This window comes from Medicago sativa, chromosome 6, assembly GCF_051527215.1.
Source record: "Medicago sativa cultivar Bolivia chromosome 6, Bolivia_mono, whole genome shotgun sequence".
In the NCBI taxonomy this organism is placed as follows: Eukaryota; Viridiplantae; Streptophyta; class Magnoliopsida; order Fabales; family Fabaceae; genus Medicago; species Medicago sativa.
In genome coordinates, this window is record NC_140754.1 from 83,527,763 (window position 1) to 83,552,638 (window position 24,876).

General features: G+C 34.2%; 3 protein-coding genes, 1 long non-coding RNA gene and 1 pseudogene across 9 annotated transcripts; 3 read left to right on the forward strand and 2 right to left on the reverse strand.

The window, feature by feature from the left end:
* The first annotated feature begins 3,174 nt into the window (after positions 1-3,174).
* On the forward strand, positions 3,175-7,473 carry LOC146917471 (protein REVEILLE 7-like). 6 transcript variants are annotated; one of them, XM_085719300.1, is made up of 7 exons: positions 3,175-3,333; positions 3,505-3,618; positions 4,880-5,005; positions 5,336-5,447; positions 5,544-5,605; positions 5,788-6,213; positions 6,553-7,473. In XM_085719300.1, the coding sequence occupies exons 2-7, from the start codon at positions 3,607-3,609 to the stop codon at positions 7,225-7,227; spliced, it is 1,413 nt and encodes a 470-aa protein (XP_085575426.1). In that variant the 5' UTR covers positions 3,175-3,333; positions 3,505-3,606; the 3' UTR covers positions 7,228-7,473. The 6 variants fall into 6 exon arrangements, with proteins under 6 accessions (XP_085575426.1, XP_085575427.1, XP_085575425.1 ...); XM_085719301.1 differs by having other exon boundaries at positions 3,510-3,618; XM_085719299.1 differs by having other exon boundaries at positions 3,563-3,618.
* Positions 7,474-7,974: 501 nt separating this feature from the next.
* LOC146917472 (RNA-binding (RRM/RBD/RNP motifs) family protein) lies at positions 7,975-11,032 on the reverse strand. The gene is made up of 4 exons (XM_085719305.1): positions 10,713-11,032; positions 8,779-8,847; positions 8,560-8,666; positions 7,975-8,368 (listed from the first exon to the last, which is right to left on the reverse strand). The coding sequence occupies exons 1-4, from the start codon at positions 10,999-11,001 to the stop codon at positions 8,294-8,296; spliced, it is 540 nt and encodes a 179-aa protein (XP_085575431.1). The 5' UTR covers positions 11,002-11,032; the 3' UTR covers positions 7,975-8,293.
* A 1,688-nt stretch (positions 11,033-12,720) lies between these two features.
* Positions 12,721-24,702, forward strand: LOC146917473 (DHHA1 domain protein). The gene is made up of 7 exons (XM_085719298.1): positions 12,721-13,036; positions 13,896-13,994; positions 14,643-14,982; positions 16,522-16,656; positions 17,149-17,234; positions 24,119-24,224; positions 24,440-24,702. Exons 1-7 carry the CDS (start codon positions 12,813-12,815, stop codon positions 24,515-24,517), a joined length of 1,068 nt encoding a protein of 355 aa, XP_085575424.1. The 5' UTR covers positions 12,721-12,812; the 3' UTR covers positions 24,518-24,702.
* LOC146917474 (uncharacterized) lies at positions 17,598-18,032 on the forward strand. Its single transcript, XR_015015641.1, has 2 exons — positions 17,598-17,691; positions 17,868-18,032. It is a non-coding gene; the product is annotated as an uncharacterized LOC146917474 (long non-coding RNA).
* On the reverse strand, positions 19,372-22,912 carry LOC146917475 (protein FAR1-RELATED SEQUENCE 5-like; annotated as a pseudogene).
* Positions 24,703-24,876: the final 174 nt, after the last annotated feature.

The following is a 24,876-nucleotide window of genomic DNA, read 5'->3' on the forward strand; positions in this document are numbered from 1 at the left end:
GTGCTCGTCCAATGGGAAGGGAGGCAGCTAAAAAAAAAGGAAAAAAGAAAAGCAATGACGTTGGCTTGAAGGAGGTGGAAAACGAGTGGGTTCAATTCAAAGAAATGAAGGTGCAAGAGATGGAACAATTTAAAGAGTACACCGAAAAAATGGAAAAGTACACTGCAGTGCAACAGGAGAAAAACAGATTGAAGAAAATGGACTTGTACATGAAGTTAAGTTCTCAAGAGCATCTCGATGACAGGAAAAAAAAAATGTTGGAAAACTTGGAGCGTGAGCTGTTTGGAAATTAATTTCACTAATATTTGTTTGTATTCGGTCAAAATTTTCAGTGTTGTCTAGTCCCCAATGTTTACTTTAAATAATTGTCAGTGTTGTCTAGTCCTCAATGTTGCTTTAAATAATTGTCGGTGTTGTTTAGTCCTCAATGTTGCTTTAAATAATTGTTAGTGTTGCTTTAAATAATTTGTCTCGTGACTTTACTATGCTTTACTATGCTTTTACTATGCTTTAAATAATTTGTCCCGTGACTTTACTATGCTTTACTATGCTTTTACTATGCTTTAAATAATTTGTCCCGTGGTATTCATAGCCCATGGTATTCATAGCCCATGGTATTCCTAGCCCATGGTATTCGTAGCCCATGGTATTGCTTCAACTATTTTCTTATATATAGGGACTTGAATAACATTCATATCTACTTCCAAACCTATTTGCCACTTCAATATTGTTTAAACTATTTCCTTTCTCAAATTACATTCATATCCACTTCCAATATCTACTTCCAAACACTATCAATGGATCCTTTTGGTTTTGAAATGAAAGCCTACTTCCAAAAACGTGATGCTGAAGACACTTATATGGTCAACCGATTTATTCAGCGTCGAAAAAAACTAGAGGAAGGTAGTGGATCCGGTAGTGGATCTGGTAGAAGAAAATATTTAAATAGAGATCATGCAGCAGCTAACCAAAGACTCATTGACGACTACTTTGCCAATGAGCCTACATATGACGATGCAATGTTTCGTCGTCGGTTTCGGATGCAAAAACATGTTTTCCTTCGAATCGTTGGAGACCTTTCAAGTAGTGACAACTACTTCACCCAACGAGTTGATGCCACCAACAAAGAAGGTATATCACCCTTAGCAAAATGTACCACAGCAATGCGAATGTTAGCATATGGTGTGGCAGCAGATGCGGTCGATGAATACATTAAAATTGAAGGTACTACAGCATTGGAGTGCTTACGTAGATTCTGTAAAGGAATCATACGATTGTATGAGCATGTGTACTTGAGAGCACCAACCCAAGATGACCTTCAAAGAATACTCCATGTTAGTGAAATGCGGGGGTTCCCAGGGATGATCGGGAGTATTGACTGCATGCACTGGGAGTGGAAAAATTGTCCTAAAGCATGGGAAGGTCAATTTACTAGGGGGGATAAGGGAACCACCACAGTTATTCTTGAAGCAGTTGCATCTCATGATCTATGGATCTGGCATGCCTTTTTTGGATGTCCAGGAACGTTGAACGATATCAACGTTCTAGATCGATCACCGGTGTTTGATGATGTGGAACAGGGAAAGACTCCAAGGGTGAATTTCTTTGTGAATCAACGTCCCTATAATATGACATACTATCTAGCTGATGGTATCTACCCTTCTTATCCAACTTTCGTCAAATCAATTAGACTTCCTCAAAGTGAACCCGATAAGTTATTTGCAAAACAACAGGAGAGCTGTCGAAAGGACATCGAACGTGCTTTTGGAGTGCTTGAAGCTCGATTTAAAATCATCCGTGAACCAGCTCGCTTGTGGGACATAGCCGATTTGGGTATCATCATGAGGACATGCATCATATTACATAATATGATTGTTGAAGATGAAAGAGATACATATGCTCAACGTTGGACCGATTTTGAGCAATCTGAGGGAAGTGAATCTAGTACACCGCAACCATACTCGACCGAGGTGTTACCCACCTTTGCAAATCATGTGCGTGCTAGATCCGAGTTGCGTGATCCAAATGTTCATCACGAATTGCAAGCAGATCTCGTGAAGCACATATGGACAAAGTTTGGAATGTTTCATGATTGAAGATGATTTGTATCAGAATAAATAAATTAGTTGTGTTTTGTGTGCTTGTTTGTTGTCTTGCATTTTAAGCTATTTGTGTGTCGCGTGCTTAGTTTGTTGTATTACATTTTAAGTTAAGAAAAAAAAATATTTCAATAAATATTGTTTTTAAAAAAAATTAATTGTATTATTTTAATTTAATTTAAATCGATAATTATAATTTTATGTAATTATAAAAACAAAAATTAAATAAGAATAAGAAATAAAAAGTGGTGGGGTAGGGTGTTGAATATTTACCATTGGAGTGATAAAAATTGAATGGGTGTTGAATTAAGAGAGAGAAAATGATGTGCAGTGTTGGGAATTGAAAAAGTGGGTGTTGAAGGTTATTGAAAAAATTTTCCCATTGTATATGGTCTTATGTTTTGGGTTTCTTCAGTTATTTGGGAAGAAAGCAATTTTTGTTTTTTCTGAGGTGTAAAAAGCAATTTTTTTGGGCTTGTTGTTAATGGGCCAGACTTATGCAGGGTGCATAAGGATTTCCTTATGCACCATAACCACACCCCAAAGTAAGTTAGATCAAAATTGCACGTTTTCAAATGAGTCATCTATTGCAGGACAGACGGAGTATTTTAATTAATCGGTTTTCTTTATCTAAGTAGAACAGCGAGTGAGATTCACATGCTATAACTGCAACTGAAATAACAAAAAAACAATAAGTCAAAAAGGGACACTAAAAAACAACAAAAAAATATCTTCTCAATTATCTTCTCTGCACTAATCTCTTCCACAAATAAAATCTAAACCACCCAATTTTTTTTTTTACCAATTTAATTTTCTTTATTTTCCCAATAAAAATTAACACATCACAAAAACACGACACGTGTCCTTTGTCTTAGACCATTTTCAGCCACAAACCTCAAATGTTTTCTCGAACCCTCTTTAGAAATTTCATTTCATTTTTTATTTTTTCTCAAAAATATTTTCAATCTGACGTGTCACTCTCTGGTTTTTTGTTTTTAATTTTTAATTTAATTTAATATTATTTTTTAATTTATTTATATTGTCTTTTCTGTGTTCTTCTCTTTCTCCCTTCTTTGCTCCAACCTTCTTCCATTGCTTCATTCTCTCTTTCTCTCCAAATTCTTCATCTGGGTCACTTTGATTTTCTCTGAAAATCTCAATTTTCATATAAAGTTTGCATTTTTACTTGACAATTGAGACTTACAAAATCGGTTGACTCAGCTGAAATTACAAGGTATATCCATTTTTTTAACTATTTTTGTATTATCAAAACAATTTTTGTTTGGATTTAGTTCTTAACATTCAGAATCAGATTGATCTGATTTGTGAAATGGATTTTTTGTAATTTTTTTGTTAGTTTCTATTTTTAGAAATTTTTTCTGAGCTTTTTATGACTATTATGTAGAAAAGATTGTGAATATTGATATGTGATCTTTCTTTTGGTGTTGCTTGATTGGTGGCAGTTGATATTGTTAGGGTGTTCTGGATTGGCTCTGAATTTGCTACAATGGAGACTAAGGTATATAACAATGAATAGTTCAAACTTGAGCCTTTTTTTAATACCCTTTTTATGATTTTGATCTTAATTTTGCATTTTCTTTAAAAAGTAAGGTTGATTCTTATATACTTCATGTCTCAACATAAATATCTTTTCAGGTTCGTTGATTAAATAACTGATGTATCTGGTCGTCTATAACGGTTAACTGATGTCAGTTATTCAATGAACCTGAAAAAAGATTATTTGATTATATATGAGACTAGGGAGTAGAGGGGAGTTTCTTTTTGGTTAAGAAACACATGTGCTTTAGAAGATATGTGTTTTGTGTACTAAATAGTATTTATTTTTGTTTGTACTTTTTAAGGAAAAACATGTTTTAGAATCTATGTGTTGTTTGTGTATTTCTAGAGTATTTTAGTTCCATAGGGAAGCTAAAAAAGTTCTATAGAAAATGGATTGGATAGTTTCTTGAATGTATTCAATAGTTGATCTCTGAAATAAAAAATTGATATGGTAGTTGAGTCATAACTTGATCGGCATCTAAGCTTTAAGAACCGATGTTTTAAAAACCGAACCAGACATGAAATCAGCTAGACTTTGCCTCATGGTTCAACTGCTTTGAAAGGTTCAATTGTTTGAATCTTCTGGTTCGGTTTTTAAAACATTGGTAAGAAGTTGAAATTGTTGAATCTTCTGGTTCAGATTTTAAAACATCGGTAATAAGTTGAAATTGTTTGCTGAATCATTCTGGTTATGCAAAGTGCTTGCCTAAATAAGGTTAACTTATAGAAAATGAGTATTTCTTTTGATTCCTTGTTTGTCCCCTAGAATTTTGGAGTGAGGTTATAGATATACATTGATTCTTGTAAGCACCTCAGTTGATAATTTTCATGTATAACATTATTTGACATAGTGTTCTTACTGAAGTATCACTGAATATTTGGTTTTATGTGAGTGTATTTGCATGAGTTAGTATGTGAGATTTGAACGGGACGGCGATTAAGCTTAGGTCTATTTAACATGCTGCTGCTTGGTATGAAGCAGGTTTCATCCATCTTACATTCATTCCTCCACTCTTCCGGAGACTTTTTTCCTCTTTTCATAGTAAAAGAGGGTTTCAACTTTCAATATGAATTCATCAATTTCTTTAAACGAAACATATTCTAGTGAGCATCAATTTCTTTCATCATGAAATTAGTCCCAATCCCTTGTCTTTATCTTTTGGTTTCCATTTTTTGTTGTCGAAACGGTTTTTCAATTCATTAGCTACTTTTGAATGTAGGATCAAGTTCAATGCACAAAGTCAACTGGAACAGGTAGTAAGTGCCATTCCAAAGGTGGATCGCAGTCTGAAAATGATGCGAAGTCGCAGGATATACCTTCTGTCGGAAACAACCTTGCTCCCAAGGTTGTTTTACTTTCCACAATCCATAATGAAATATTTTTTTTCAAGTGTTGTGATACAGTTGCTATAGCGGCTATTATTTTTGTAAACAAAAAAAGTAGGCGCTATAGCATAGTAGAATTCGAACCGATGCTGTTCTGCAATATACTATTTAGTACAAAATGTTGTCAAATAGCGGCTATAACGGCACTACAGCACTGTTGCATAACAGCATTTGAACTAACCACTATTTTCCGCGATCTGCTTTTGACAACACGGATTTTTTTCAATTGAAGAACTACCCCTTTGTTTCAATTTTTCTTTTGTCCTGAAATGTATTTCAATTTTCAACAGGTTAGGAAACCGTATACCATCACTAAACAAAGGGAGAAATGGACCGACGAAGAGCATCAAAAGTTCCTTGAGGCTTTGAAACTGTATGGTCGTGGCTGGCGTCAAATTGAAGGTAAAATTTATTTACTAAATTTGGTTGTATTAATTTACAATAAATGGTTTTGCATGTCTTCTAGTTAGATATAAAGTCCTCTTAATCTTCATGCAGAACATATAGGGTCCAAAACTGCAGTTCAGATTCGAAGCCATGCTCAAAAGTTTTTCTCTAAGGTTAATAATTTTTTTTATTTCAGTAGATAATTATTGCTTGCAAATGAAGATTATAAATGTAGATTTGGATTTTTAATTGGACGTTAAAGGAAAGGATTAACATGATAAACACGAAGATGTATTATTCCATTTCAATATTCCATTTCAACATTCCAAGCATCTTAATATCTACTTGGTTGCAGGTTGTGCGGGAACCTGATGGCAGTGCCGAAAGTCCTATTCAGCTTGACATACCTCCTCCTCGGCCGAAGAGGAAACCCCTTCATCCATACCCTCGCAAATCAGTTGACTCTTTCAAAGGACATTTGGTCCCAAATGAATCTGAAACATCTCCATCCATTAACCTGTCAGTTGCAGAAAACGACACCCAATCGCCAACCTCTGTACTATCTGCACTTGGTTCGGAAGCATTTGGCTCCGCAGCATTTTCTGAGCAGACTAACCGATGTCTTTCTCCAAATTCTTGCACCACCGAGATTCACCCGGTCAGCTTGTCACCTGTTGAAAAAGAAAATGATTGCCAGACATCCAAACCATCTGAGGAGGAAGAGAAAGGATCTTCAGCTTCAATTCCTTTATCCACCAACTCAAAACCACTTATGGCCATGGTATGATAAACTGCTTGATATTCTTTGATTTAGCTTATGGTTCATACGACCCATGTTTAAGATTTTAGGACCTGTATGGATTAGCATATTTGAGCTTATTTACTAGAATAATAATTTATGACACTGTTTTGGCAGAGCTTATGGAAACAGTTTATAACATGTTCATAAGTTGCTTTTAGTTTATTTTCATAAGCTCTGCAGAATAGCCATTGAAAACAGTTTATAGCTTAAACGAAAACAGATTGACTTTATTATATACGTTTATGTTATAAGTGTTCAAGTAAGTTCTTTATCCAAACCATATCTTGCTAGTTTTGAAATTATCTTGTGTTATGGCAGAAGTCCGAGATTATTTCTTCTGAGGAAACTCAATCTTCCAAAGAACATGCTGCAAATATGCCACAAATCACTAGTATTAAGCTGTTTGGTCGAACACTCTCTATGGGTTCTCAGAAGTCAATGAAGGATGATGACGAAAATACTAAGCTAACAGCTATCAACTCTAATGAAATGGATGATCTTGAGAAGGTTGGGCAAAAAGAGGTATCAGAGCAACTTGATACAGAATTATCACTAGGTATGTGTACACTTGATGGAGCTCAAGTGAGCAGCATGGAACAACCAAAAGAGAATCCTTATGTCGGCGAGTGCGCAACTTTACCATTATGGAGTTTGTACCAAGGCCTTCCAGCTTTCCACCTCATGCCATGCAATCATCAAATTCTTAACCCTGTGCCTCTTAGGCCTTGTTTGAAGATAATAGCAAGAGAAGAGGAAAGCTCTTGCACTGGTTCCAACACTGAATCAGTTTGCGACATGGAGAATCAAAGCAAGAACAACTCATCAGATACCGATGATTCTCAAACTCAAAAACATCGTCAGGAAGGAGTTGTCCTTAAGAAATCTGGAAGAGGGTTTGTTCCATATAAAAGATGTTTAGCTGAAAGAGATGAAAATTCTTTAATTGCTGGCTTGGAAGAAAGAGAGGGACAAAGAGCTCGTGTGTGTTCATAGCTTTCTATTCCATATTTTTTTTTTTTACAATGTTCATTTTGTTTTTGTCAAGAAAACTTCCTGAGAATAAGGAACTGATTTAGATAGCTGTGATCTAATTTTGTCTAATTGTTGAGCCTCTATGATTTTCAATTCTTTTTGCAATATTTCTATACGATCCTTTGTAATATATTGCAAATGATGTCCAATAATTTTTTTGCTGTATCATTTTACAGTTCAATCAAATTGGATATACATACCAGCAAATCTTTTGTTGTTTTCAGTGTTTTTAACTCCCATTTTTGGCACATGTATGTCTCAATAGTTGCATGATTGAATCAATGATTGAGGTACAGGAGGAAGCATGGATAAGCTCATCATATCACTGACACTGAGCATCAACCATTTGTTTTTGTCATAACAATATGCTATAGAACTCCCAAGGACATGCAAGTATATAAATCTCAATAGTGTCATGTGCTAATAGCCATCATAGCAAACTGGTATATATGGATTTTTTTGTGTATCCTGTTATTTTTGCTATTAGGAAGAACTACATCAGAGTACTTAATTTTATTTATAACATCCTGTCTTTTTTGTCAAATTAGTCCTTTATCTTAGTCTACTTCTGTTATAAAATCTGTCTATCAATTGTTACTGTCATGTGTAAGTTTATGATAATCAACATCTCTAAAATTTATGTGATCAATTGCTTCGGTAGAACTATCGGAGTTTAGCGCAAGTGGTTGACGTGAAGTTGTGTGAATGTTGTGAATTACAAGATGCCGAGTTCGATTGCTACTGGTAAAAAAACTACTTAGATTGAAGCCATTGACATATGAGACTACAAAAATTACACTGTCAATAAGCACATTGGCCACATATGACATGGAAGTTTGACAGATGTATACACAGTAGTGCAAAGACTGATGAAATAGCAACCATGGTTCACTGCTTGAAGTGGTTCCAGATAGTGTCGATGTATAATGCAGAAAGTTGGACCAAATTCTACTGTGATCCTTTCTGCATATTGCAAGCCAAGATGAACATGTAATTTACTATGGAACTTCATTATAACTACATTGTGTTATTGCTTGGTTCTCTTCCTTAGCTCTGATCTTGGTTTAGCAACTTCCACAAATATGACCCTACCATCCAGGAACTGCAAAAGTGTTTCCAATCTTGTCAAAAATTGCTTAAATAGCTTAAAACTTAGTTATCAAATCGAGATTCAAATTCTGAATTGAAAGACTTAATTTTCAAATTGTGAATCAAAGCTACCAAGCTATACTGAGAGTTATAAATTTTCATAACTAAAATTAGTTAATTTAGTTTGCAACATCAAAATCGTACCTTCCCATGCATTCCTTCAATAGCCTTCTTCGATTCCTCTTCAGCTTCATAACGAAGAAAAGCAAACCCTCTTGGTCTATTTGCAACTTTATCCATCACCAGATTGACTGTTCATAGTTCAATGAATGCTTACTTTAGAAATGAAAGCAGTTACAAATTGATTAAAACTGCTAAAAGAATGATGTACAAAAAAAACACGACAAAAATTTCTGTTCTTACCATCCACAAGTTGACCGAAATTCTTAAAAGCATTTCGCAAGCTCTCTTCCGTTGTGCGAAATGATAGCCCTTGAAGAAACATGAAGTAACAATGTGTAAAGGTAATGTCCAAATATATGCATATAAACAATCAAATAACAGAGAAATCCAAAACAAGTTTTGATCCTGAAAAGATAGCAAATGGCTATTGAATCAGAGCATATACATGAACATCATTGAAACTCGGTACAGATTTGATGCTTACATGATTTACAACAAAAATGCCAGAATCATGTCCTTTTTTTATGAAGTTGTTTTGCTAGATAAACAAAACATTCTTACAAAACATTCTTGCTAGATAAAAAGCCAATATAATATACATCTAAAACGTTAACAGTTGAAACCAAAAATCAAATTAAATATATCACAATGGCAAATTTTCTGCCATTGAATTATGTCAAATATCGAATTCACTATAATCCAAGCCAAAATACTAGTTTTTCACTTCTGTTCTGCAAATCAAGGCCATCACACTATCAATTTCCTTGTACTCTGAATTATGAACTACCATGACAACAAGATACCACCACTTCAACCACAGAAGAAAATTCTAAAGGTTTCTAATGTTCAAATTACTAGCATTTGAAATCAACTCTTGCAACGAAAAAAATGGGAACACTCTCTACAGTCAAACAAGTGTCCTTATCCGGTATGTTTGGATTGATCGTATATAATTGAACAGAGTTGAATAGCCTATGTTTGGTCATGCAGCGTCTTCATGAAAAACCACAGTGGTTTTTCACGTTTACTTGGAAGCTTAGATTTGTTGCTTCTACATATTCACGCTGGAATAGCATCCAAACATATGCATAGAATAAAATGGAATAACATCCTATGTAGCACCGACATTTCAAATTAAAGGCGTGTCGGTTCAATAACTTCAATTTTCTCAAATTATATTGATGTCTATGTGTCTATCATAGTTTAATTGCATGTTTGGTCCCTTAAGGTTATTTTATGTTTCATGTTGGTACCCTACGTTTAAAAAGTCTCAAGTTGGTCCCTTACGTGGCTAACGTTACAATAAGTTAGCCCTTTTAGTCAAACTTTCGTCTAAAACGTCCATGTGGCTAATAGAGACCACACATGCGGATAGCTTTGAAAGGTGCCACATGAACGTTTTAGACATAGTTAATTCATAATTTGATGGAAAGGACAATATGATGACATCAGTAACGTAAGGGACCAACTTATAACCTAAAATAAACCTAAGAGACCAAACATGCATGTAAACCGTCTTTCATCGTCATGTTCAGTGTACATGAAAATGATTCATAGACAACATCCATTTTTTGAAATATAACTAGTCCATTCTATTCTGATCAATCCAATTCCATTTCACCCTATACCACCCAATCCAAAAATACAACTAATAAAAATGCTCCCAACAAGCCCCTCAAGTGTCAAGCCTAGCTCAACCGACAATGCTGATATTGTTAGGTTGGACGTCATCACTCATAACCGAATCCATGACCTCCTATGAAGCACGAACACTCCTCGGATTAGATGTGTCCCGTGTTGGACATGTGTCGTGTTTGACACCGACACATATAATTACACAAATTTTTGGCATTTCTCCAATTATTAGCGGTATCAGCGTGTCCGTGCTTCATATAATTGACATCTCAATTGTGTGTGTGTGAGTTTCATATGATGTACCACTTCATCCAAAACCCAGAATAAAAAATATACTCTCTAATAAAAAAAAATCCCATTGTTTTTTTATCATGAAGTAGAATTGTTGATATTGATCAAAACCACCCACCAATTGGAACAAGACCCATAAAACAAAAATACAGAAATTTTCAATCTTTATCAAATGCAACAAAATTCTAGACTAATTAAATGAGAAAAAACATAAAAGGGTGAAAAGGGTCAAAGCAGTTATCACTTACCACTAACATACAGCTTAGTTGAAGGAGAAGTAGAAGATGAAGATTCAGAAGCAGGAGGAAGACAAGCTAACACAAAACATTGAACATTGTTTCTAAGTGATGATGATAAGGAAGATGAAAACGAGGTTGTTGTGCTGTTTGTTTGTGAGAAATTGAGATAAAGTTTATACTTTTGGGTTTTGATTTTGGTGTTGAGAGTGAAAGTGATTGAATTTGTTAAGGGTGATTGAAGTAGAAGAGAAGAAGGTACTCCAATAATGTTAGCCATAGCAATAACAGGGGTAACCATTTTTTTCTACACTAACCAGAAAACTGAATGAATGGTAATATGGTACTCCCTCTTATATGTCCTATAATATAAGCAAAAATGAGTCAACAAAAGTTGAAGTATTTGATACAAATTTTGAATCAAATACATTAACTTTGATGACTAACTTTTGTTTATATTTTAGGACGGAGAGAGTATGTTATTTTTGACTCTTTGTCAAACTTTCCTCTACAAAATGACCGATAATCTGAAGTTCATTCAAAATGCAAATAATGTTTGACTCGATTTTTTTAATCTGTTAGGAAATTTAGTAAAACTTTTGTATACAATGTATAAACATTTTGTAAGATGTGAGATTATAGTGATTTTGGATTTTTTTTTAAATAATCGGTGTAATTTTGTATTTTGATTGATTTGCTTTTTTAGTGGAAGAAAATTAAAAAATAATTTAGATGATTAAATTTGTGAAAATTATGAAGATATATTGTGAGAATTTAAGGAATTTAAATAATTGAGGAAATTATTAAGAGACCAAGATCTTATATATTATACGAATATTTTTTCTAAATGTAAGAGACTTAATTCATTTCATTAATAATAGCGGAACTAATAAAAAATAATAGCGGAACTAATAAAAAATGTGGTCGTATAAAGTGTGTGCAACTTCATTGGTTTATCCCTTAGTAAACTAAACCACGGAAGTTTGCAAACTGTGACCTATAAGTTCTGACGATCTTAAATGATAGTTCCTAAATCCAATTAGTCGTCTCCTTACTTTGAAACTTAGATACCATATTCTCATAGTCTAGTTCAAAATCTACACTCGTAAGATGTTGATCTTGAACCCATTGCATACTAGTGAGAAGCCAAAAGTTTCACCCATATCCATGTTCAAAATTGGCGATAAACACTATGTTTTAGCAAGCATAAAGCATCCATGCTCATCCCTCATGCAAATGCATATGCCATGAGAGAAGGAATCAAACCCACAACCTCTTGATGCAAAACACCTTCAGTTTCCACTACAACACTTGCAAAACACTTTATAGTATATGCTTAATATAGTATTAATCCTAAATCTGGGGGGATCCATGGCTACCGTGGGCTCTAGAGAAGATCTGACACTGGCCATGGTTGTTTTAAGTACTAGTGAAGGAAGTATTGATGTTACACTTATACCTACCAATGCATGTTTTTTCAAGCCCCCATCATTTGACGTCGCTCCCGGATCATGATTGCTATGTGTTGCGAGGTTGTGTATATGTCCAATCGTGAAGTAAGCTGATTGTGCAATCCCAGGTCACCTGAGTGGTATCAACCATATTTTTTTTTTTGAAGAAGGGGCACTGGTAAAAATCAAACATATTACCTTAAAAGGAGCACACACTTCAATGTTTCAAACCAACACTACCAGGCCAACATAAGTGGGTTGGTATCAGTCGTATTGCGATACACTTTGTTGTTCCTTTGTTGCTATATGCTCCACAACATAATCAAATTTTGTTGTCTCCTGACCTGACCTAGGAGGTCGTGTAAAATTGAAAAACAATGTTAAGAACGATAGTTTACTATTGTCGGTAAATATGTACAATGTAATAAGATTCATAAATTCAAGGTGTTTGTGATCAATTGCTAGGTGTCTAAAGATTAATTTTCCAAAGTATAGTTAAAGGCCCAAATCATAATAGTCCAAAATTCAACGTATGGAGCTTAAAAGTGTAATTACAAGTTTTGTTTAAAAAACGTAATTAGAGAGAACTAAACCTATATTATCTCTTTTCAATTTCGCACTGCAAAAAACATCAAGAACAACCTTCGGTGTGCGCCGTCACATGGTTGATGTCACAAACAATGTTGTTAACACAACTCAAACACAATCCAAAGCACAGTTCTCCAACAACAAGAACACAAACATGAAGAAGGGTTCAGCTGCTATACTTTATCACTACCCTTGTCCTGATGGCGTTTTTGCTGCTCTCGCCGCACATCTTTACTTCAAAGCCACTTCCTCACTCTCTCCTCTTTTCTTTGCCAACACTGTCTATTCTCCTCTCAGGTAATCACTTAATCACCATTTTCATCGTTTTCTCTGTTATCTATTATAATCTATCAAGCATACAACACTACACTACAACACTGGCACAAACACAGGTGATAATTTAAAAAATAATAATTGAATGTAAACATAAGCGTAGGTGTCGTGTGACTCATGTCGGTGTGTCAGTTACCAGCTATGAAGCACGGATACCGACACGCACAGACACATTTGAGAAAATTACATAGTTCAGTGTAATTATAAGTGTCGGTGTCGGACATGACACATGTTCGACACCAGGACACGCCTAATCCGAAGAGTGTCCGTGTTTCACAGGTTACAAGACACGACCTTGATATCAAAGATGTAAAAGTTAATTACATATTAATTAGGATTCAATTGGTCTAATTGTCACATTAGTCAGGAGTTAGTTCTATAATTTTTTTTTAATATGGTATCATAGCCTAGTTACAATCCAGAGACATGTGGGTTATGGGCCCACCACGCCCCCTCACGCCTTGAACTTGACATTGGAGTGTGATTCAATAACAGATGGCTCAACGAATCTTGCTAGATATGAGATAATGCAATCCCACAATGTGAGACTCTTTAACACCCCTCACGCCCAACACTATTGGGCTTGGTGCATGAATATAAACCGGTGGGTGTCCCGATAGCGAAACCTGATAGCAGGTGGTCCAACGGATATTGGATCAGCTTTGATACCATCTTAGACTCTGTCGTTGGACCTAAAACAATCTCCACTTAAACTCTTATTCAAGTCATATCACTTTCAACGTGGGACTCTAACAATAACAATCCTTTATTTTTTTTTACTCTGTTTAATTATTAAAATTGTTGTTTTGTTTACCCTTTTCAGAGCTGAAGACCTTCCATTGAATGAAATTGATGATCTTTATCTTCTTGATTTTGTTGGGCCACCTGGATTTGTTCAGGAAATCTCCACCAAAGTTCCAAGGTATTACTTTCTTTTCCATGCTGCATAGGTTTTTCTTTTGTCTCCATGTAATTTTATTTTGATTTTAGTCTTTGAATGAATTATAGAAAATTTCACCTTTGGTCCTTTTTATTTCTTCTGGTCCTTGTAACAGTATTTTTATGTTCAAATTAGTCCTTATCAGAGTTTTAAATAGCGATTGCGGTAACAGTTGCAATTGCGGAGAATTACGCTCAAATGTGCTGATGCTGCCTCAATGGCGGTTGCATTGCACTTTCAGCAACATTAAAAATTATTATTTCGCAGCTCAGATCGCGGTCGTGAGCCCCTATTTAAATCTCTGGTTTTTATGTGGTTTATAATTCAGGGACTAAAATCAATATGGTTCACATATTGTTTGTAAGCAATCTGAACAAATGTTACTGAGGCCTAAAACAAAAACAAGAAGGATCAAAATCCAAATTTTCTATTTTTCATGACCAAAAGCAAACAATTTTTTATGGAGCCTAGAAGAAAAAACTGATATATTCATTAGGACAAAAGAGATTTTTAAAATATTCTTTTGTTAAGGTGATTGTTTAAGAATTAAAGTTAAAATAAAAGATGATTTAAGAATTGAAGTATCTTTGTTTGCATCAACTGAGTGAGGTTTTTTTGTTGTGTTTCGAGAGTGATAATTTTGGACCACCACAAAACTGCACTTGAGAGCCTCTGTCGCGATGATACTTCTCTTGGCGAGAATGTATTTAAGGTTATTGATATGGAGAGGAGTGGAGCTACTATTGCTTTTGATTACTTCAAAGACAAGCTACTGAATACTGATGTTGGTGTTGTGGTGAACCAACCTTCTGTGCTTGGTGAATTCGAGCATGCGAGACAACTTTACCGATATATTGAAGATGTGGATCTTTGGAGGTGGAGACTTCAGAATAGCAAAGCTTTTAGCAGTGGTTTGAAGGATTTGAAGATTGAGTTTGATGCTCGGATAAACCCTTCCTTGTTTGACCAGGTAACTTGACATGTGTTGCATTTCCCTTCCAAAATTTTTGCTTTTTCTTTTCTCGGACCTTGCGTTGATCATGTTTTGTTTATTTTAAGGTTATCGCTTCAGCCATGCTTTGCTTATATATTCTTGTAAATAATGTATATTTGTAGTTTTTTTTTATAATAATTATCTAGGCTCATCTATTATAATTTATTAAAACATCCCTCAAACTTTGATGATGACATCTCAGCATTCTATATGTCACATAGTTCCAATTGTGGCACCTCAATCTATAAGCTGAGTTGTTAACTTAAAAACAATCTTTTCCTTTTATCTCTTGTATGTTTCTCTAAAGCTATTTTGGGCTGACTATTTTGTTGTTTCGTGTTTTGCATTCAATGCATTTTTCTAATGTTACAAGTCTATCTCAACTCCAAACATAACATTAACTACACTCAATTTCAAACATCTCATGGATTTACTGTTACTTCTCTTTTGACCTCCCTCAATCTCGTAACCTTTTGTTTTATTCTCAACAAGGCCATCCCCCATTCAAAAAAATATTTTACGGTTATATAATCTCTTTGGATTTGCATTTTGCATATCTGATTCAATCAAGATTGAATATATATTCACTCAGCTCAATAAAAACATTCAACGTGTTTGCGCATTCTTGGTGACCATGATGAAAATGATTTTTCCCTCTGAAAACTCAATCCTTAATTGTTGTTGTTGGAGGACAGGTGCCCTTATCTTCAACTTCTCTTAATTTAATATTTGTATGTTTGAGTTGAATTATTTGTTTTGCAACTTTTCTTTGTAAAGTTTTTTACAATGAATATTTTGGAATACCTATGTGGAAAACTAAAAACCAAATGCCCTGGACATATTCAAGATTAGGGATGCTAACCCAAATCAAAGAAAATATGACAGCAATGCATTCCTCCACCACTGTAGAGGGTTACGAGAATTGGCTCGATATAGTGAAAAAACCCAAGAGTTTCTTATGGGACTACCTAGGCATTTTTGACTTTATCGAAATGTCTCGACACCTTATTAAAGTCAACATGCCTATGGTGGCAAAGGCTTCTTATTTCTGGAATTATACCACTCACAACTTCCATCTCCCATATGGCACACGTGATTGAAGATCACAACGCAATCACGGTTATACCGTTGCGGAGACTACCATAACTGCTGCTGCAGATCTCAATTGCTGCTGCAGACCTCAATTGCTGATGCGGGCTGCAATTTGAACCCATGGTTGTCATGTCTATTTTATGTATTTATATATGGACTGGTTTGTGTCTTCCTGTAATTTAAGCTAGAAACTTGTAGCTTATTTTGATACTTTGATTTATAGACTTGCACTAAACCCATATAGCTTATTTAAAAATTGATCCGATTTATTTAGAAACATGTATATTTTCATGTTTTCTCATTGTATGAAAGTTGATCCCAAGCTCACGACACTGAATTTATTTGTAATTCTTATGTAAACTTTGAAATTGTTCGAGACACGTGTGGGATGAAATTAACTGACATTTTTTGAAATTATGGCAGTTGCTTTCGTTGGATTTGGACACTGTCATTAGTCAAGGCATGGTGAGCTTGTCGCATAAGCAAAAATTAATTGATGATTGTCTCAGTAAATCATATGAAATTTCCCTTGGAAACGGTGCATATGGTCGCTGCCTGGTATGGCTGATATTTCCTTCTTTTAATCTATTTCTATTTTTCCATCCTACTCCCCTGTATGCCTTGTTTTCAGTTGTCGATTGCAAAAAGCAAAAAATAGTGGTTTGCTTAAATTTCGCTACACAGCAAAGCTATGGCGTTGCTATAGCCTCTATTTGAAAACATTTTTTCTAAATAGTGTATCATGAAATAATAGCGATTTGTTCAAATTCCCCTCTATAGCAGCTATTTTTCAGCACTGCTTGCTTTTGTTATCCAGTTTTCATGAACATCCGTCAGCTATTTATTTCATCTTAGTTCTCCATCAGTGTATAATTTTTAATACAACATTGGTATACTTGTGCCCCCGTCCCTCATTTCGTAGATACAATATCCGGATTATCTTACTTATGCAAGATCAAGTTTTTGTTGTGGTTTTAAACCTTTTTCTGAATTAGAAGGAACTATATAACACAACATCTCATTGCTTTCAGCAACTTTTTGTGCTTGTAGGCTGTTAATGCAGATGCTGCTCTCTCAGAGTTAAGGAGTGAACTAGGACATCAGTTAGCTACTAAAAGCCAGAATATGAAATTGAGGTTTGTTTATTTTATTTTCTTATTCAAATGGATGCCATTCTCCATTTGAATAAATTTTTTGCCATATCTAGTGAGAATAACATCTTTATGTGAGATAAAAGGAACAATTGTCCACTAAAAAAAGGATTAAGTAGTAGTGATTAGATTAAAATATGTGGCTGAAATTTAAAGATTGATTTAGCGAGTCATGTGACATATTCTTTCACGCACATGTTTTCCTCTTGACAATCGACTCACTTACCTCCTTCGCGTTCTCAACCACAACCTTCCACCAGTTCTGGCCGCCATCACTCACCTCTCACGAGTCCTCTCATCTATCTCATACCATCTCTCTTTGCGTCCCCCTGTGTCGTGAATCTCCATTTCGCCCAAAAACCCCCGTGTTGTGAATCTCCCTTTCGCCGATGTGCCATATGGTCCCATCCACTTCTTCTTTCATTAAATATTCAAAGAACAGGTATCGCTTCATCTAATTTTTATTGATATATCTGCACTTTGTGTTTCTTCTTTTTATTTTTTTAAACACTGCTACTAATTTTGATTATTGTTCAATTGCAAACAATACTTACTAACTTTTAATTTTTTAATTGTTAACTTGTTTATTTATTGATTCTCTTTTGTGTTTGTTCTAAGTTTTATTTTTATGGAGATACTTGATAATGAAGTTGATATCGCTCACCGTCAAAAGACTTCAACGATCTAGCAAAAATGTTGGAGGAATGAATTCTTATGTGCGAAGATGAATTAAAGCCTGTAAGTGACAAGATATTTGGTACTTGAATAGAAATATTATGCACATGATGTTGGTTTTGGTGCACGTAGTTGGATTGAAACTAAAGATATAAAATAGTGTCAAATGTAAGTATTTTATTTGCTCAAAAGAGGGATTTAAAGTGGAAACAGGATAGTTTGCCTAAAAGTAGAAAAAAAATTTGACATGAGAGGGATGTAATGTAAGGATTGTTTTCAAGAGAAGCATTGAGGGTAAATATAAAGTCTTTAAAAAATTTATGAAGTTCATTCACATACATTTGTCACACCTAGAAAGAAACAATTGTTAAGATCGGCAAGGAGTGTAAACATTGTTAATATGAATTTATTATTTTCTTACAATAGAACTAATGTGAGGACATCAAAAGTTTATCAATTACTAAAGGAGCGAGTTGAGAGTTATGACCATATAGGATGCACACGAAGAGATTTTCAAAATTATTCAAGAGATTAGAAAGAATTGGTCAAAGACTCTAATGCATATATGTTTATTGATAATTTTAGAAGAAAACATGAGATGAATCATTCATTTTTCTATTATTATTAGTCTGATGATGAAGGGAAAATGAAATATGTATATTGAGTTGATGACATTTGTCGGAAAATTACACTTTGTTTGGAGATATGATTTCATTTGACACAATAAAAAATACAAATAAGTATTTCATGTCACCATTCATTGGCGTAAATCATCATTGTCAAAGCATTACCTTTAGGGTTAACATTTTTAACAGATGAATATTGAATCATTTGCGTGGTTGTTTAAGACATTTTTGAAAGCAATGAAAGAACATATGCATGTTGTGATAATAACATATTAAGACCCGTCTATGACATTGCAGTGGATGAAGTTTTTAATGGTTCTTCTCATAGATTTTGCATGTGACACTTTCTAAAAAAACTTTCAAAAAAAGTGGGGGGTTTCTTAATTTTGAATATGAATTTTAATAATCGTTTCAAGTCATGTTCTTGGAACTCTAAGTACTTAGAAGAATTAAAATTAAATTAGAATAATATTAAAAATGATTTCAAGTTGGAAGAAAATGACTGACTTTCTAAAATGTATGATCTTAGAAGCATGTGGATACCTACTTAGTTTAAAGATATATTTATGGTTGGAATTTTGAGAACAACCTCTAGATGTGAGAGTGAAAATTTATTTTTTTGGTAGCTAGTTTTATAAGAAACTTACTAGTGGAATTTTGGATGCGATTCGATTCTTCTTTAAAAGCATAGAGGCACAAAGAAGTTTTTACAGATAATGATACACGTAATTATATTTAAGAATTTAAGATGCATATGGATTTAGAGAAGCACAATAGATAGGTTTATACTAACGTTTTTTTTTTTAACATATTTAAGAGATAGTTGTGGAGTGCATGTGTAGATTGTGAAATTAAAGGAACAAAAGAGGAATGTGAGAATTTATTATTTTACATACTTAATAATGTTGTGGTCAATGACACCAAAGTGAGACAATATAGAGAAGTTGTTTATCACTACATTTTGCACGTGTCTTGAGAGTCAAACGTTTTACTTTTACACGAACAATGTGCAATGCCGTTAGAAAGACGATAAACATCTCTATATTTGGTCACTTTGGTGTCATTTACTACAACATTATCAAATATAGAAAATAATAAATTCTCACTTTCCTCTTTCGTTCTTTCAACCCCACAATCTACACATGCACTCCACAACTCCCTCTGAAATATTTAAAAAAGTTTGTGAGTGCAAACCTCTTTACCTTGCTTCTTTAAATCCAATGGCATCTTCAATTTTGGAATAGAAGAAAGTGCATCATTATCTACAAAAAGTTGTTTGTGCATCTGTGGTTCTAAAGCATAATCAAATTCCATCCAATATTCCACTAAAGTAAGATTCTTATTCAAGTAGTTACCAGAGAATGAATTTTCACTCTCAAATCTTGAGGTTGTTCTCAAAATTCCATCCATAAATATATCATTGAAATAAGTTGGTATCTAAATGCTTCTAAATATCATACATTTTAGAAAGTTAAGATTTTCTTCAACTTGAAATCACAAATAGTATTACTCCATTTTCATTTTAATTCTTCTAAGTACTCTAAGTTCCAAACAAATTATTTGAGACGGTGATTCATATTCAAATTTAAGGAACCATTCACTTTATTCAAATTTATAATGTGTCACATGCAAAATCTACGATAAGACCCATTACAAACCTCATCCACTACAATCGTTATAGTCGGGTTTTGGTATGTTACTATCACCACATGTTTATGTCCTCCCATTGCTTTCAAAAATGTTTCAAACAACCACATAAATGACTCATATTATTCATCTGTATAAAATGTAAGCACCAAAGGTTATGCTTTGACGACGATGATGATTTACACCAGTGAATGGTGTCACGGAGTACTTATTTGTACTGTATGTTGTATCAAATGAAATCACATCTCCAAACAAAGAGTAATTATCCGACAAATGCAATAAATCTAAAATACATATTTGAGTTTCCCTTTACTATCAGACTCATAATCATAGAAAAACGAATGCTTCATCTTATGTTTTCTTCTAAACTTATCAATAAACATATTTACATCGGAGTCTTTGATCAATTCTTTCAAATACATTGAATAATTTTGAAAATCTCTTTGTGTGCATCATATATCGTCATAACTCCCAATCCGCTCATTCACTAATTGATAAGCTTTTGAAGTCTCCACATTAGCTCTAATGCGAGAAAACAATAAATTCTAATGAGCACTGTTTTCACTCCTTGCCAATCTTGACATTGTTTCCTTCTAGGTGTAACAAGTGTGTGAATGACCTTCATAAAATTTTGAGACATCATATTTACTCTCAATAGTTCTTTTGAAAACAATCTTTGCATTACATCTCTGATCCCTCTCGTGTCAGTTTTCTTTTTCTACCTTAGGCAAACTATTTTCACTAACTGGCAATTGAGACAAGACTATCTTTTTTCCCCCCGCTTTAAAACTCTTTTGAGCAAAGAAAATACTTTCATTTGACACTATTTTTATCTTTTGTTTTAGTTGAACTACACACATTAAAAACAACATGTGCATAATTTTTATAAAAATTTCCTCCTATTAAAGTATCAATACCTTGCCAATCACAAGAGTGAATTCATCATCACATGCAGGAATCCATTCTTTCGACAAGTTTTCTCGATCATTGAAGTCTTTTGATGGTGAGGCTAGATCAATTTCATTATTATTTATCTCCAAAAAAATATTCCTAAAAGTAAACACGACATAAAATCAATAAATAAACAAATAAAATCTAGTAAGTATTCTTTGCAATAAAAAAATTTATAGTGTAAAATTAGTAGCAACATGTGAAGAGAAATCAAGTAAAGGAAGAAACAAAGAAGCTGATTTATCAATAAAATGTAGATGAAACAATACATGTTTTTTTGAATGTTTCACGAAAGAAGAAGTGGATGAGACCCCGTGTCACGTCGACGAAAGGGAGATTCACGACAAGAGGGGTTGAAGGCGGACGAAAGATTCACATCGATAGGGACGTAGAGGGAGATGTGGTGAGAAAGATTTGAGGGCTCGTGAGTGATGGTGGAAGGTTGGGGGTCGAGAACGTGAAGGAGGTTTGGGAGTCGATTGGGTCAAGAAGAAGATGAGTGAGAAGAAAACATGAATATAGCTCAGGACTCGCTTAATCAACCTTTTAATTTTATCCACACATTTTAATCTAATGACTGCTAATTATTCCTTTATTCTCACCTAAAAATGTCACTCTCGCTAGATATGTTCCATATACTCTCGCTAGATATGTTCCATATATGTATATCATAGCTGTTGTATTATAGATGTTATGTTATACTACACTTTCCCTGCATGTGCCTTTCCTGCATGTCCCATTTAAGTAACTGTAACAATTACGATTTAAAGAGGGGCATCTAGAGGGAACAAATAATAACATGAGGTCTTTTGTTTTGAGTGGTATTAGGGAGGGAGTGTTGTGACCTATGAAGCAACACCTGACAGGACCAAGTCAATACTACTAATGTAAAAATCATATGACACTAATACCGATGCATATTTTTCTATACTATCATTAAATAAAATATGAACGTTATATAAGATCTAAATTGAGCAATTTGCATAAAAAAGAATCAAAAACATGATAAGATAGTCTTTCATCCATGCTACTGAAATACTAGAAATGATGTAGTCAAATTCAATTTCTTTAACCCCTGTATTGGCCACCATTACTTCGACACATCTTAAACTTCAGTAGATGTGTCTGAGATGTGTCCAAGGAGTGTTTACGGTGTGTCAAAGCAAAGAAAAAACAATATTGTTTTGGACACTTGTCTGAATTGTTGGACACGTGTCGAAGGAGTGTCAGACATGCCTAATCCAAGAGGTGTTTGCACTTCATAGGTTATGATCTCTCTCGAACACATGAGAGGGCCTGTATTCGCGTGTTCTGATTTTTGTTCTAAACTTTCTATGTCTTTCCAATATAATGATCCTGTTCTATCAACCTAAAGCTCCCGATCTGGGAGCTGTTGTGGAATCCGAAATTGAGATACCAACATTCAGAGGATAGAATATTTACCGGTGATTACTGACTAACCAAACTGATTCAATAGCACATTTTATTTATAGAAGTTAATAGGGGTTAGGGGTGCTTTGAGAGGATGAAAAGGAGCTAGAGTTGTTATTGTGTGACTAAGATGTCATAGGCTAGAGTAATGGAATCAGTCTTTTGCAAATGCAAGGTAAAGTTACCAATAATAAATCACCAATGGATCTCACTCTTCCCTGGACCAGGACATGGCAAGAGTTTCATAGTACCGGGTTGCTCTTCTATGGGAGATTTGAGAGGACACACTCTCATTTGGTTCCTAAGTGGGGTGACGCAAATAGAACGTGACATAGGGCCGATCAAACTATCCTAATATGAGTGCAAGTTAGAAGGCTGATATTGTCAAAGTGCTGATTTACAAACTTGCTGGTGAAATTTTGAGAGAAAATCTTGGATCAGAGAGAGAGAGAGCAAGAGAGGCGGGTCATAGTTTTCCTTAAATTGTGGATCGGACAATATCTTGTTTGTTTTTTAGCAGGGATTTGAATTTCAAAATAGAGAATTAACTGGAAATTTGTGCTGCCACGTGTATAGCTTAAAATGGCAAAAAGAGTGTACAATTCAGAGGTGATGTTTAATAGATGTGTTGCTTGAAGAAGGGATACATGTCAAAAGCTATAAAAAATGAGATCTATCATAGTCTGATATTAAGATTCCCTGAACACAAACTCTCACGCATACCATCTCTCAATTCATACAAACACCTCATCCTAGTGAAAATCTAAAGAATATCAACCATTTTGAAAGTGTCACAAACAACTTCTCTGCACCATAATAAAATTCTTGTAAGCCTAAAGAAATTTGAAGCGTTCATTTCTGCAATTAGATCGTAGAATCTCTTAAAACACTAGCGTCGAAAGGAAATCATCTAAAGGTAAGGGCTCTATGTCTGACCATGATTTCGATGAAAAAATAATAGGTTATGAAATTGAATATTAATATGCAACTTGAGTTCAATGAATGATTGAAAAGGTTTATTATGTTTTTTCAATCATCCATTGAATTCAAGATGCATATTATTATTCAATCTCATAACATATTATTTATTCATCTAAATCATGGTCAAGACATAGAGCCCTTTCCTTTCGGCGCTAGTGTTTTCTGTGATCCTACGATTCAATTGCACGAACGAGGGATTCAAATTTCTTTAGACTTACAAGAATTTGTTTATGGTGCAAAGAAGTTGTTTGTGACACTTTCAAAATGATGGATATTCTTTAGACTTGCACTACGATGAAGTGTTTGTATGAAGGCGTCTATAGGGACACTATGATTGGTGTTTGGTAGACTCTACCGCGGAACATTTGGTGCTTGTCGGAATTTTATATACCATACTGATAGAACTTAAAACATAATTTTTTTTGCCAATATTATTTTTTGAAATTGATTATTTGAAACTTGTTTTACAAGTTGATATATCTCATTACAGAGTATATGCAACCAGTTTTATGTTTTCGCATCGATAATACCTTTTTATGGACTTATTTCTACTTTTAGGGGTATTGGAGCTGTTGTATATAATGTTCCAGAGCTTGAAAATGATCAGAAGCTAAAAATAAGTCTAAGGAGTGTAGACAATGAAGATACAACTCCTATCTCTCAGGTTATTCCTTCATCAATTCTCTAATTGCATCTCATATGTGACTTATATTAACATGTGATATATTACTTGCAATCTATGAAGCACGAACTCCTACACTAACACCTGACGAAACACGTGTTGTACGAGTGTCGGAGACACACCTAATCGCAGAGGTATCCGTGCTTCATACTTTCAATTAGACTTATATCTAACTTATTTTGAGAATCTTCTATTAGGAATTTGGAGGTGGTGGACATCGAAATGCGAGCTCGTTCATGTTAAAGTCTGAAGATTTCGAGCAATGGAAGGTGTGATTTGATGTCAATTTGCTCTTGACATGGAGATATCAAAGAGTTTACACTTGAATCTTGAACTTTTACTTTATTAGGCCATGTTATTGTTTTGGTAGTTCTTTGTAACTGTATTATACAATTCTTTTTAACTATTTTTTGTAGGCTCTATTTTCAATAAAAATTAAATCATTTTAAAGTAAATTAAATGTAGTTTGAATGGCCTCTTTAATCATAACAAATTTCTGATAATGTTATGTTTGAATATTTTTTATAAAGTTCTCCAAAATTATTTAATTAATCACTTTTGAATGTTGAAAATATTGGTAAACAAGTTAACACAATTCCATATGTTCAATGATCATGCTTCTAGGGAGTAATAT

Coding starts and splice junctions, on each gene's coding strand:
- LOC146917471 (XM_085719300.1), top strand. Junction 5,006..5,335: donor GAAACAACCTTGCTCCCAAG/GTTGTTTTACTT, acceptor AATTTTCAACAG/GTTAGGAAACCGTATACCAT. Junction 6,214..6,552: donor CAAAACCACTTATGGCCATG/GTATGATAAACT, acceptor GTGTTATGGCAG/AAGTCCGAGATTATTTCTTC.
- LOC146917472 (XM_085719305.1), bottom strand. CDS start 11,001: ATGGTTACCCCTGTTATTGCTATGGCTAACATTATTGGAGTACCTTCT. Junction 8,848..10,712: donor AACTAAGCTGTATGTTAGTG/GTAAGTGATAAC, acceptor TGTTTCTTCAAG/GGCTATCATTTCGCACAACG. Junction 8,667..8,778: donor TTTCGGTCAACTTGTGGATG/GTAAGAACAGAA, acceptor AACTATGAACAG/TCAATCTGGTGATGGATAAA.
- LOC146917473 (XM_085719298.1), top strand. CDS start 12,813: ATGGTTGATGTCACAAACAATGTTGTTAACACAACTCAAACACAATCC. Junction 13,037..13,895: donor ACTGTCTATTCTCCTCTCAG/GTAATCACTTAA, acceptor TACCCTTTTCAG/AGCTGAAGACCTTCCATTGA. Junction 13,995..14,642: donor ATCTCCACCAAAGTTCCAAG/GTATTACTTTCT, acceptor TTGTGTTTCGAG/AGTGATAATTTTGGACCACC.